The following is a 14170-nucleotide window of genomic DNA, read 5'->3' as shown; positions in this document are numbered from 1 at the left end:
CGTGTATTTGGGTCGTCCACCGCTTAAGGGTTGTCTGTGATCCGTTCTGGGTGTTGTTCCACAGTCTCTTCTGTTAGCATCGTTTGAGTTTTAGTGCAAGTGTTGAGCGGAACTGATCGTTATCATTTGTTTGTTGACTGTCGGTCGTTGGGTTGTCGTCGGATCGTGAATGGTTGGCCCGACTGCCTGTCTCACCTAAGCGAGCGTTAGTGTTGGAATTACAGGCAGACCGTCGAACATCTGGGCGCCCTTGTGTGTACTGCTTTATTTTTCTTTAATTTCTTCTTGTTGTTGGTACTTGTAGGGCTTCTAGCCAATTTTGTGTTTTAAATTAGAGTTGTTTCACTCTTAAGGCCTTCAGCCTAGTTTAAGGTACTGTTTCACGTAAGCCCATTGGCATTTTTTTAAAAAAATTGTATTTTTAAGCCTTCGGCCTTCAGCCGATTTGATTTAACTTGTTTACTTCTGCCTAACTAAAGAGCTGTTTTAAGATTAGGCTTGCCTTTTAAATTTCTGATTATGCTTGCTTTTTAAGTTACTGGTCTTCAGCCGTTTTTTAAATTAAAGTGGCTTTCAGCTGATAACTAAGTCCCAAAGATTAAAGCTGTGTGTTTAAAAAATTTTTTGGTTTCTTGTAATGTTTGATCAAAGAATAAAGTTGTATGTTGGAGTATAACTGCTAGCCCCTTATTTTGACACCTTTCCACAATTTATTCTATTGACCCGTACTGCGGGTGAAGCAGGGGCATTTCAAGGTCCATGAATAAAGATTCTCTAAGAAAAACGCAAACTCCTGTACCTTTCTGATCACATCTCGTACTTGTACAGGCAAACAAATGATTACGGTTTCAGTAAGAAAATGGACGAGCTACTCAAGAGAAAGAGCTTCACAAATTGGCAAGCCAATAACGCCTTGGTGCACCACTAGCCCTTACGCAACCAGTTATTTGACTTGTATCAATTGATAGAGTTGTTGGATGTCCTCGTGAGGGGTATCATACCAAATTCTATCAAAATGGGGCGTTATAGCGTCAAAATCTCAAGCTGGTTGGAGGGCCCTGTTCATAATTCTCCAAATGTTCTCATTTAGTTGGGGATGGGGGAGGGGGAAGGGGGGGGGGGGGTCGGGGACATGGCGAATATGTTGCCCAAGGTAGGGTTTGGAAAGCACGAAGACAAACAGTAGAAACTCTCATATGCGTGCGTGGGCATTACTATGCTGAAACGTAAACCCACGACGACTTGCCACGAAGAGCAACAAATGTGGTCGAGAATGTCGTTGACGTACCGCAGTGCTGTAAGGGTGCCGCAGATGACAACCACAGGGTTCGTGCTATGAAACGAAATGCCAACCCAGACCATCACTCCTGGCTCTCCGGCCGTATGGCGAGCGACCGTCAGGTTGGTATTCCACCGCTGTCCGGGGTGTGTCGAAATATGTCTTCGGTCGTCATTAGGGGTCATCACTGAATACAATTCTACTCTTATCAGTGAGATTCCAGGCCAAATGTGCCTGACACCAATGCAAACGGACTGGTTGGTGTACAGAGGTCAATGGTAGTCGGCGAAAAGGGTGCCGTGAACTCTGCCTCCTTTCTCTGAGGCGTCTATTAATGGGCGTTGTGGTCACTGAAGGATCAGTTGGACGTCGGATCGACGACGTTGATGAATCTGTGGCTCTGAGTGCCTGTCTTAAGGTTGCCCAGTCCTCACGTTCTGTCGTCTCTCTAGATCGACCGCTTCCTTCTTCATGCTGTGTTCAGCCATGGTTCACCCATTCCTGCCAGCAACGTCGAATAGCGCTGTCTCGCGCCTATTGATATATCAAGAGATTCGTCGCATACTCCAACCGGCTTCTTTGAGCCCAACTACACGTCCTCTCTCAAGTGCTGACATACGAGGGGCGTTTGAAAAGGCCATGCAAAGTCCGAGAGATGGCACCACCGTCGGGTATCGAGGTCATGTTTAGTTAGTAGCATCTTTGGAAAGAACGCACACCAAGTTTCAGCCATATTGGTCCATTTCTTTGTGTTTCGCATTCTTGTGAATCAAGGAAGTGGAGTGATTGTCAAAAAATGGACGAAAAAGAATTTCGTGTGGTGATTAAACATTACTTTATGAAAGGCAAAACGCCTCAGGAAACTAAAGAGAAGCTTGATAAACATACCGGGACTCTGCACCTTTGATTAGAATAGATTATAGGTGGTTTCAAATTTTTCGGAGTGGCCATATGTGCACAAGTGATGCTGAACGTTCTGGACGCCCTGTGGAGGTTACGACTCCAGAAATCATTGATAAAATCCGTGATAAGGTGATGGATGACAGAAGAGTTAAGGTGCATGAGATTGCTAGTGCTGTGGGAATCTCGAATGAACGGATACATAATATTTTGCATAAACATTTGGAAATGAGAAAGCCATCCACAAGATGGGTTCCGCGATTGCTCACGCTTGACCAAAACCGGAATAGTGTGAAGTGTTGCAAGGATAGTTTGGAGTTGTTCAGGAAGAATCCGCAGGACTTTAAGCGTAGTTTCGTCACTGTGGATGAAACATGGATACATTACTATACTCCTGAGACAAAACAACAATCTAAACAATGGGTTACCAAGGGAGAATCTGCACCAAAAAGGTGAAGACCATCTATTGGCTGGAAAAATTATGGCGACTGTCTTTTGGGATTAGCAAGAGATAATCCTCATCTACTATCTAAATAAGGGCAAAACTATCAAAGGCGAAGATTATACGTCGTTATTGGACCGTTTGCAAAGCTAGCTGCAAGAAAAACGCCGGCGTTTGAACCGCAAAAAAGTCCTTTTCCATTACGACAATGCACCAGCACACACCTCAGCAGTTGTGATCGCAAAATTAGTGCAAATAGTATTCCAACTCGTTTCACATCCCTCCTATTCTCCAGACTTTGCACCCTTGGACTACTATTTGTTCCACAATTTGAAGAAATGGCTGGCGGGACAAAGACTATTCAAACGAGGAGGTGACTGCAGCAGCTAATAGCTATTCAGCAGACTTGGACAATTCCTATTATTCGGAAGGGATCAACAAATTAGAACAGCGTTGGACGAAGTGTATAAGTCTAAAAGAAGACTATGTTGAAAAATAAAAATGGTTTACCCCAAACACTTAAGTAGTTTTTATTTTTGCATGGACTGTCAAACGCCCCTCGTATGCGTATACTTTTAACGCGCTCGTCTGCGAGGTGTAATCACCGTCCAAATGAGTACACAGAATGAAATTTGCAAAGACGTTATGCCTTGTATCGTCATGCCCCCTGTTACTATCCTGCGTGATGAAATTGCTTTGGAGCGTCACACGCTCATCCATCGACCGCAAAAGTTAACTGTTTTGCATCTTCCATCGATACCTGTATGAATACCAGTTTGTGAGAAATTTACGTAACTCCTTCGTGGCGCGTAGTTTTCTTTCTGGGAGTTTGTATCCACTGAAAAAATTCTGATGTATACGTCTTGTACTAAAGCGAATGCGCCTATGTTGTGAGCTACCACCCTTAGTCAGCAGAATCATCCTATTGCCAGGAGAGGCTCGTACTAACCAGGAACCATGGTGATGACGACAGTGCGACGGAGCCTGACGCCCTGCGCCTTTAGTCTGTGCACCGCCTCCATGTGCATGATGGCGAGGTGCTTCATGTCTTGTGATCCACGGCCAAACACCCGCCCTTCCTCGTCCAGTTCGGCACTAAACGGGTCGTGTTCCCAGAGGTCCTGAAACAATAAATCAATAGCAGATCCCCAAAACAATACGACTAATTATACAATGTTTCAACGTAGGATTATACAGCCAACCAGCTTCAAATAAATGCTAGGTACATTGACCTAGGTTTCGACATCTACTATGGGTGTCTTCATCAAAACGAAATTTTCATAAAGCGTAATATTAAATTGGTAAAACGCAACAGTCAGAACATTTTATTTCACTTTTGACTTGTGCTTAGCTGCTCTAATTCTGATAACTGATTCTTAGCAATGTAATTTTACGATTTATCAAAATTTCATTCGTTTAAGACACCCTTAGTAGGTGTAGAAACCTAGGTCAGTATACCTAACAGTTATTTGTAACCGGTTGGCTGTCAATCCTATGTTGAAACTAGAATACGGTTGCTGAATAACAGCCATGATTATAACCGTAACTATACAGTGCCTGCATAAACATACCATTTGAGCCGTGTCGTGTATCGACCTATCGCGTCAGGCTTTCGTGTGCGATTATCCTTGCCTAGAGGCCGTCCACGGGTAGCTGCTAACAGGTCTCTGGCGAACTTCCTCTATTTCAGACAGTTCACCGAGAAGCACTAGGTTCTTACAAGGGAACATCCCCATCGCACCCCCCTCAGATTTAGTTATAAGTTGGCACAGTGGATAGGCCTTGAAAAACTGAACACAGATCGATCGAGAAAACAGGAAGAAGTTGTGTGGAACAATGAAAAAATAAGCAAAATATACAAACTGGGTCGTCCATGTGTAATATAGGCAATATTAAGGGGAATATTGATCAAAGAGCGCCGTGGTCCCGTGGTTAGTGTGAACAGCTGCAGAACGAGAGGTCTTCAGTTCAAATCTTCCCTCGACCGAAAATTTTAACTTTTTATTTTCAGTTAATGTGAAAAACTCTTATGTTTTCATCACTTTTTTTGGAGTGATTATTACATCCACATGAAAACGTAAATCGGGCAAGGTAGAAGAATCTTCTCACCCATTCGCCAAGTGTACTAGTTAGGTGGGTCGACAACATATTCCTGTCATGTGACGCACATGCTGTCACCAGTGTCGTATACAAAATATCAGACGTGTTTTCCTGTGGAGGAATCGGTTGACCTATCAAATGTTTTCAGTTCCCATTGGAGAGGCACGTCCTTTCGTCAACTAATCACACGGTTTTGCGGTGCGGTCGCAAAACACAGACACTAAACTTATTACAGTGAACAGAGACGTCAATGAACGAACGGACAGATCATAACTTTGCGAAAACAAAGAAAGCAAAATCTTCAGGCGAGGTCAGATTTGAACCAAGGACCTCTCATTCCGCAGCTGTTCACGCTAACCACGGTACCACGGCGCTCCTCGTCTCATATTGCCCTTAATATTACTTATCTTACGCATGGACAACCCAGTTTGTATAATTTGCTTATTTTTTCATAGTTCCACACAATTTTCTTCCTGTTTTCTCGATTGATCTGTGTTCAGTTTTTCGAGGCCTATCCACTGTGCCAACTTATAACTAAATCTGAGGGGGGTGCGATGGGGATGTTCCCTTGTTAGCTGGAACGCATATGGAGCATGCGGAGCACCTGGCGGCCTGGGGCTGCTGGCTGTGCTTTCGACGGCAGGAGTGTGGGCCTCGTTACGCTATAGTTAGTGGTATCGCGGGAAGAGGGCCTTTTCCAACGCGGCAAATGCTGCAAACGGATGTCTGTGCCACCGCTCTACCCAATGTGTCACCACGGGAGCGAAAGCTGCATGTTTAAGTCTCTCCTTTAATACCCGGTGAGGTGCTTGAATTTGTTGCTTACATTGAGCAGTGTGGCTGAGCCGTTGCGACTGCTATTATGACACGCTACACCAGCCGAGCGTCTTGACAGGTGCGATAACTTGGGTTACGCTCGTTAACTGGACGGAACTCTGCGGGAAGCGTATGTCTGCCAATTATCATTTTGTTATTCCGATCATTTGCTTTGCTTGACGCGATTCAGCCTCCCGTGGAAAGACTTCCCTTTAATTACGTTGGTCTTTGGTGAGACGAGTGGATAAGGGCATACGATCTGACATTCAGTAAATTTTGCCATTGCCAACAGCGTAAAGTTTGGTGTGACTTTTAACGCTCCATCTGTGTTTTTGCTCCCAGCTTTGTGGAGTTGACGTACCCTGGACTCTCTTAGTACTGATGGGATTGTCTATTAAATACCGGCATTCGGGTCTTGCAGCCAAAAAAATGTCTATTTCATATAATTGAAGAAAAATTGCAGTAACGTATTGTAGCTCTCTGCTATATCATGTGGTATCAGGAATCTTTTTCTAATTGTCCTCTCTTATATTGTAAAACAGAGTGGTATTGAAGGAAGGGATGCAGCTAATCACTAAATCTAATCCCCAGAATGTGAAATTCTATTATTTGTTGCCACACTACATCACGATTGTTAATTTTATTGTACTTGTAATAACAGTCTCGTGTATGTTTCAGAAACCAGTTAATTTGGTTTACTGAGCTGCGTTCTTGTGGAATGTCACGGGTCCTACCACCTGGTGCGAAACACTTGGAATACCAAAAGTTTGCTTCCAATGTTTTGTAAAAAATTCACCTTGCAATTTCTTGTGAAGGTTGTTGTATACGTAAAAGTTTCATCTTTAAATTTCTTATTACAGGATCCACATACGTCTTTCCTCAAAACATAGTTTAAATTGATTTAATTGTCGCTGGATGAGCACAATTAAGGTGCACTGGGATATTACTGTGAGTTCGTGTGCATTATTTCACGCATGGCTAAAACTTTTTAAGAGTTATTTGATTTTATTTAAAGCCTGTGTCGTAGAAATTATGTAATTTTACTCTCAAATGCTCACTAATGTAAGAAATATTTGATCAGTTTCATCATACCTAAATATTTGGCTTGTAATACTGATAATTTAGAAATTGCTAACTATACCTTTTGGTTTTGGGGGGTCATCCTTTTAAATGTGCTGATTTATGTGAGATAATATAATATTAATAAACTGTAATTCAAATGTGCATCAACGAATGGTGTTCAGTCCCCATTTGCCCATCCCCATTTGCCCACGCTTTTGTACAGGCTAACCCTCACAAAATATGGGAGCAAGCATGTCTTCTGTACCGCACTCTTTAAATATAGTAACATACTAGTCACAGCATGTTCCCCATGAGAGTAGCATCTCTGAAATATCGGTTTGCATCGGGTGGTTTGGGACACTGGACTCCCATTCTTGCAGCTGCTCTAACATCCAGAGCTCAAACGTCAAGTCAGTAGTTACCAACGGAGGGAAGGCTGAAAGGTGGAAGAAACATATAGAAGAGCTATAGAAAATAAAAAAGAAATAAAAAATACAGGGGAAATTTGGTGGAAGGTGAAGGGGAATTAGGTGAGAATGATATGGGAGGTTTGGTAATGCTGCATGTATCTGACAGAGCACTGACAGACATAGGTCGTAAAAATAGACAACATTTCTCGACACCCATACGGACAGATTGGAGAACCAACCCCATCTCCATAATAATCAGAATTCCGATGAAAGCAAATGCTGATAGATGTGAATATTACTCAACCATCAGTTCAATAAGTTACGGCTGTCAAATACTAAGACAAATTATTTACCAAAGAATCGAAGGAACTCCAGAAGCCGACCTCAGGGAAGATCAGTTTGGATTTAGGAGACACCAGTAAACCCAGGATTGTTGAAAGAGTCGACGTCCCACGTATGAAACAGTTCAAAAGTCTGATTACCATACAAATGCATTAATGTATTAAATATTTAACGTTACGTATGCAAGCCAGATGAAGTATAGAAAAGTTATGAATCTGTTCTTGAAGTTTGTTGGAAGTCTCCAAGTACCATCATTGTGAAACATTGGGTGAAGGAAGTCAACGTATTTGAGCGTCGTCAGTTACCCTGCTTCAATTTCTAACTGTCATACTTGCCGTACTGTGTTGAACTCCTAATAAAGGATTATATGTCTTAATGAGTAGATTAAGACACAATTTAAATTTTTAAATTTGGTCAATAATTGCTCGAAATACTGAAAATAAATTTTTTCTTGTTCCTGGAAGCCGTTAGATAGGCAACCCCAGCTAGTACTGGGTTTCGGGTTCCGGATTAGTAGCTTAGTACCACAGACGTGAGAACACGCGAGAAAATAGTGACCCAACACATTTATCTTAGAGGACTGACGACATTGTCCCTTAGATGTTAACACACAGTATTCTTTGATCAGTATTTCTGTTAATTGGAAACCCGTTAGCTCACCAGATATTGTTACTCACATTATCACAGGAGCATGCTATGGTATTTTATGTTTGACGTCCGCTACTTAGCGAAAAAATTGCTGGCGATGAACGCTTGATTATCTCATTCCCTTTTCTCGATCGGAACATGACCATGCAGGTAAAATGCTGCTAGACTGTTCGTGCCAAAATATAAATCTCTTACAGCTAAATCTTGGAAATGAGACACTTGAAGTAGTAAAGGAGTTTTGCTATTTGGGGAGCAAAATAACTGATGATGGTCGAAGTAGAGAGGGTATAAAATGTAGACTGGCAATGGCAAGGAAAGCGTTTCTGAAGAAGAGAAATTTGTTAACATCGAGTATAGATTTAAGTGTCAGGAAGTCGTTTCTGAAAGTATTTGTATGGAGTGTAGCCATGTATGGAAGTGAAACATGGACGATAAATAGTTTAGACAAGAAGAGAATAGAAGCTTTTGAAATGTGGTGCTACAGAAGAGTGCTGAAGATTAGATGGGTAGATCGCATAACTAATGAGGAGGTATTGAATAGAATTGGGGAGAAGAGGATTTTGTGGCACAACTTGACAAGAAGAAGGGATCGGTTGGTAGGACATGTTATGAGGCATCAAGGGATCACAAATTTAGTATTGGAGGGCAGTGTGGAAGGTAAAAATCGTAGATGGAGACCAAGAGATGAATACACTAAGCAGATTCAGAAGGATGTAGATTGCAGTAGTTACTGGGAGATGAATAATCTTGCACAGGATAGAGTAGCATAGAGAGCTGCATCAAACCAGTCTCAGGACTGAAGACCACAGCGACAACAACAGCTAAAGCGATCTTATCTTTTTAGAATGATATATCCAGGCTGTGGCTTCCCTGATTTTAAAATCTTGTGCAACTGAATTAAATTAGATGATGCTGAGGCATTTAGATTAGGAAATGATAGACCGAAAATAGCATATTAGTCTTGCTGTCTGGATAGCAAAAAAGCTGACAATGTTAGAAGTAGAGAAGACATAAAATGTAGGATAGCAGGAACAAACTTTCTCTGAATCAAAGAGCAATACAAATTCACACGTACTATAAAAGTGTATGTAAGTATCTACTTTACACATATCTTCCTAAACCATTGTATTAGGTAAAGCGAAACTTGGTAAAGATACTACTTACTTTCTGGAAAGTACGTCTGTGTGGATAAGAACCAACTATTTCACAAACGGGTGGGGATGAAAAATACATGTAGCTAACCACGCACAAATAACCGGGCTATATACTTCCAGTATTTCATAATGGGAACACTTGGTGTATTGCAATAAACTTTACACATAATTTTAAACCTTTCAACACATTTGCTCGCTCATACATCCCACTAAATAGTGAAAGGAAAATGTCAATCCCTTAATATGTTGTCGCTATTTATACAGTAAAACTGCCGCCTCAGACAAGCTCTTTTAATTTACCACTTGTTTACTAATAACTGTATTCAGAACACTTTCTAAGACAGTGTCCAAATATTCCACTGGATGCACCTGAAAATTTATATCATTTTACAACATATTCTTCAGGATGTATAACGTCATAAACATCGAGCTGCGTGAAAACAAAAGAGCTGGTCGAAATCTGCTAGAGACACAGGTGAAATATGTGTACAGATATGTTTGAAATATGTTAAACATATGTGACATGTGCATATGCGGACAAAGCCACAGGTAAGAAGCTCCTCCTAAACCCTTGAATCGATTTTAACCAAAGTTGGTACACATAATACTTACTATCTGGAAACCAGTAGTGTGCGGGGAACAACCAGCAACCTCCTATTGTTTTATGGTGACCATGCAGCTCTATAGAATGAAATTATAGTTAAATCAAGATTCTACGATGTCGACAGGCGTTGTTATACATCAAAGGGGACAGTTGAAAATGTGTGCCTCGGCCGGGACTCGAACCCGGGATCTCCTGGTTACATGGCAGACGCTCTATACATCTGAGTTACCGAGGGCACAGATTGTAACATCAACAACGCTGTACTATTGTACAAATAAGTAACTTTTTTCTGATTTTTCGAAAAACTTGTGTAATTAATGTTCTGATTTCATTTCTTTTTTGTTTCATGTCATTGTGTTAGGAAAACTGTAAACGAGTTTCAATGTGAATATTAATGTTTATGTCAAATGTCAAGCAATATTGTAACAGAATTGAAATGTAAGAAACGTTGAAACTGTTGTAAGATGTTTAAAATTGTAACTGTGCGTCTGGTCCATACGTAGGCAAAGTGTTAGAATATGTAGAATGCAAAACCTCGGGTGAATACCCGGCCTGTAAGGGAGCGGTAAAAGGTGGATGGCAGGCGAGCGCGGGAAAATTCACGCGGGCACTGCACAGCACAACGGGCTCAGCAGTAGTAGTTGGAGTTTGGCATTGGTCTGAGCAACACGTTCTGGAGCGAGGAGGCTCTCCTGGAAGACGTAGTTTCATTGAGCCTCGGGTATGCCGTTCCAACGCCCATACAGCATGGCAAAATTCCATAGGCACTAAATGGAAAAGTATTGCGACGCTATGAAGAAATAAAGTGCCGATACGTCAAGAGCCATAGCTGTGGTTGTATGTGTGCTTTGTGCCTCGCCATCTCGCCGCCTGCCAACCGCCGCATCGATACGAACAGGTTGAAACTTTTAGTACTGTATTCGTATGGACCAGTGTTACTTTTGTTCCATACTGTTCAATAACAACTTAAATTTTACCAGAACTTTCCTATCATCTAATTATCCTCACAACTAACCTAGATAGCATCCTTTCCAAATGTTGTGCAATCCGAGTGTCGCGAAATGAAAAATCAAATTTAGTGTTAATAATAATTACTTGCAGACCTAACTATGTTAGAATGGTGTTTAAAGAACTGTTTTGTTAATGAACCAGTAAATGAATAACGAAGGTCTGATAAAGTTGGAAGATAACTTTAATATTGATTTAGTAATGAAGTTTAATTATTTCGAGACAGATATAAAGGTATTTAAATGAGTAGGAAATAAGACAAAAAAGAGTAGTAACTCATATACTGGAAATCTTGAGCGCATAATAATTTCAGTAATCAATTTTTTTTATACAGTGATCACAACAGTTTCAAGGTCCCCCCCCCCCCCTCCCTTTTTTTTATTTATTTGAATTCTGAAGTGTTCTAAATTGGTTTGACTAGCAAAAGTTAAAGTCAATATATATGTCAAAAGTTATCAGTGTTTTATCTTTATCAAAACTGACATTTTGTGTGTGGCCCCAAAGTGCTATTTCTAGGGTAACCTATGCCCGATTTTAATCAGATCAATAGACAGTACGAAGTTTGGTAGTATACATTATAGTGTAGTGTTATGTATTCATGGTTTTTCCATATCAGTACAGAAAGTGAAACTATCAGTTCAACAGATTTTCTGGTTCTAAAATTTACTATATTATGCAGTGTTACTACGTGTTGCTTTGCATGAATGTACATCAACTTGTACAGGGAAGAAACTCAGTTAATGCCTAATTAGGCTGGCGACCGTATTATTAAAAAATTGGTAGCATCTGCTGTGTTGTTTCTTGTCCGTCCTGACGTGTAGTTGCATTTCGGACTTACTTGACGTATCATTGTTATAACAGAGTGGGTGTAAGTCTGATTTGCCACCATCCAGGTACACGCGGTCAATATCTATACAAAAATCCTGTCTCGTAAGGTAAACCCCACTCACTTACCATAGTACAGGCTTTAAAGAGTATTGTGTGCCCTCACGCGCACATTACAAGATGATAGTTCGACTGCAGGGGCTTATCCCTTGCACTCTCCCGGTGAGACCCACATTCCCAACTTAATGTCCACATACTACAATCGTAGTGCTTCTGCCCATTACACTCGTTACTCGCGGTAGACAATTTTTCTGGTTCGAGTAATACATGTGCATCCGCAAAGAAGAAGAAGGTAAATGGCCAGTTAGCCTTAACTATATGAAGATGGTATCTGCCTGTCGACAGCGTAGGGTCTTAGTTTAATTATCATTTCATCCTATTGTTATGGTGTTGATAACGCGGAGAGCGAAGAGGGGAGGAAGAGAAAGACAAAGGAGAAGATGGACACAGAGGGGAAGAAGACATGGACAGAGAAAGTCGGGGCAGGAGGTGGAGACATAGGGGAGAGAGATGGAGCAAAAAGGGGAAAGAAGAGATTGACAGAGGGGCCTGAGCAAATGGACGAAGAGCGATCAGGGAGAGGTGGACAGAGACTGGAAGTGGAGGAGGTTGACAGAAAGGGAGAGGGAAGTAGCAGATCGACAGAGCGCGGGAGGAGAGATGGACAGCGAGGAAGGGTAGAAGAAGATAAAAGTTGGAATACATATATATCCGGGCAACGCCGGGTACTCAGATTGATTACTATAAATTTAAAAGTGGTAGGAGCTTTTTTTCTGAATTATTTGTCTGGAGCGTAGCGTTGCACCGAAGTGGAACAGAACACAAAAGAGAATAGAGGGACTAGAAATATGGTGCTGTTGATGAATGCTGAATATTAATTGAGTAGATCAGTTAACTATTGAAGAGGTAGTGCATCGATGTGGGGAGAAATGAGCGTCACGGCACAACTTGAGGGAAAGAACGGCTCGGTTGATAGAGAGGCAGCAATGATCAGTTAGTTTGCAACGGAGGGTTAAAAATTGTAGAGGACGATGAAGGCCTGACAGCAGTAATCGGGTTGAAATTGGTGTAAAAGGCAAGCGTGTAAAAGGTAATAGGTATCACAGGTAAACAGGTATGCATAGGATAGTCTACCGTGATGTGTTACACGAAGCCATTGTTGGGGCTGACCACTATAACAACATTTCCTTGCCGAGTATTAATATGATGTAGGACAGATGGTTCCTAATAGTAGTAAGATGCAACCTCGGCCAAGCGCGCCACTGACGTGCTAAAATACATGTATATGTAAGTATAGTGCGATGCCGAGAAACTGGACAGTGTTATTTTAGACACAATCACAAAAATGGAGTAAGTTTAAGATCACATGGGAATAGCAGATTCCGCGGTTATATACCGGTTGCCTATGCGCTGGTACGCCTGCTGAGTACTCACCTCCCTGGCCGGTACCACGTCCATGTGGGAGTTGAGCATCACAGCAGAGAGCTTGGGATCCGTGCCCTCCCACCGCATCACCACTATAGGTTTACCAGGAACCAGCTCGAACACGTTGCATTCCAGTCCGATGAGTTTTGCTTGTTCCAGTAGGAACTCCACACATGATGCTGCAGAGACACAGGAAAAATACAGTAGACCAAGAAATATTTTGAAGGGAGCTTTCTTCTACTGTGAACATTATACTTGGAACAATGTTTTACCCTTTTATTTTAATATCGTTACTCTTTGTGCTACTCTGCTCCCGAGCCTTCTGTTTTTTTCACAGCTATGCTGGTGTTGCCCCTGTGCGTAAGACAAGGATAAGCCACGAAATTATAGAAAGGGGACAGTAGCAGCCCAGTAAACGGCTGAAAAGCACATTACTAAACACCCAAGATACGTTTGTTAGCCAACGATTACATGTCGCTTTGTGGTGGCGCATCATGTTGGTAAAACAACAACATAAAACGAAAGACAAAGAACGTTAATGAGGAGATTGAGAACGTTAGAGTAATTTACTAAGGTAGTACCAATACAAATTAAAAAGAAAGAAAACTGAGCTGAAATAAGCCCAGCACTGTCTTGAACTTCGAACCCCGCGTTCAAGTAACGGGAGGAAATGTACACAAGACTGCTTAATGTTTTGCGTAATCAAGAATATCTCACCAGATGGAAAAGCATAAAATGGTGATGCACAGTGAGTCCCAAATTCTTAGACTGTGGGCCTGTTCGTTCTCACGTTCGTGCTGTTGTTGCTTACATCCAAATACCAGTTTGATATGGCTCTCTATCCTAGTCTATCCTGGGCAGGCCTCTTCTTTTCTGCATAACTACTGCAACCTACATCCGTTTCAACCTGCCTCCTGCGAACGAATTTCTGCCCCCTCTATAAGTTTACCCACCTAATTTCATCCATTACCAAACTGACAATTTCTTCATGCTTTAGAATGTGTCCTGACAATCGAACCCTTCTTTTAGTCAATTTGTGCCACAAAAATTTTTTCCTCAATTCGATGCAACATGTCTTCATTCGTTATTCCATCT

The 14170-nt window shown here is 41.6% G+C and overlaps 1 protein-coding gene across 1 annotated transcript in view; it reads right to left on the bottom strand.

Moving 5' to 3' along the window:
* Positions 1-14170, bottom strand: part of LOC126416329 (aminoacylase-1-like) — a 109977-nt gene that overhangs the window by 67912 nt on the left and 27895 nt on the right. Inside the window, exons 2-3 of the mRNA XM_050083993.1 lie at positions 13085-13254; positions 3571-3742 (exon numbers count right to left, since the gene is read on the bottom strand). Of these exons, the coding sequence (XP_049939950.1) occupies positions 3571-3742; positions 13085-13254 (342 nt within the window). The remainder of the gene's footprint in view (positions 1-3570; positions 3743-13084; positions 13255-14170) is intronic.

The sequence above is a fragment of the Schistocerca serialis genome, chromosome 8, assembly GCF_023864345.2.
Source record: "Schistocerca serialis cubense isolate TAMUIC-IGC-003099 chromosome 8, iqSchSeri2.2, whole genome shotgun sequence".
Lineage (NCBI taxonomy): Eukaryota > Metazoa > Arthropoda > Insecta > Orthoptera > Acrididae > Schistocerca > Schistocerca serialis.
This window is presented reverse-complemented; position numbering and strand designations above follow the sequence as displayed.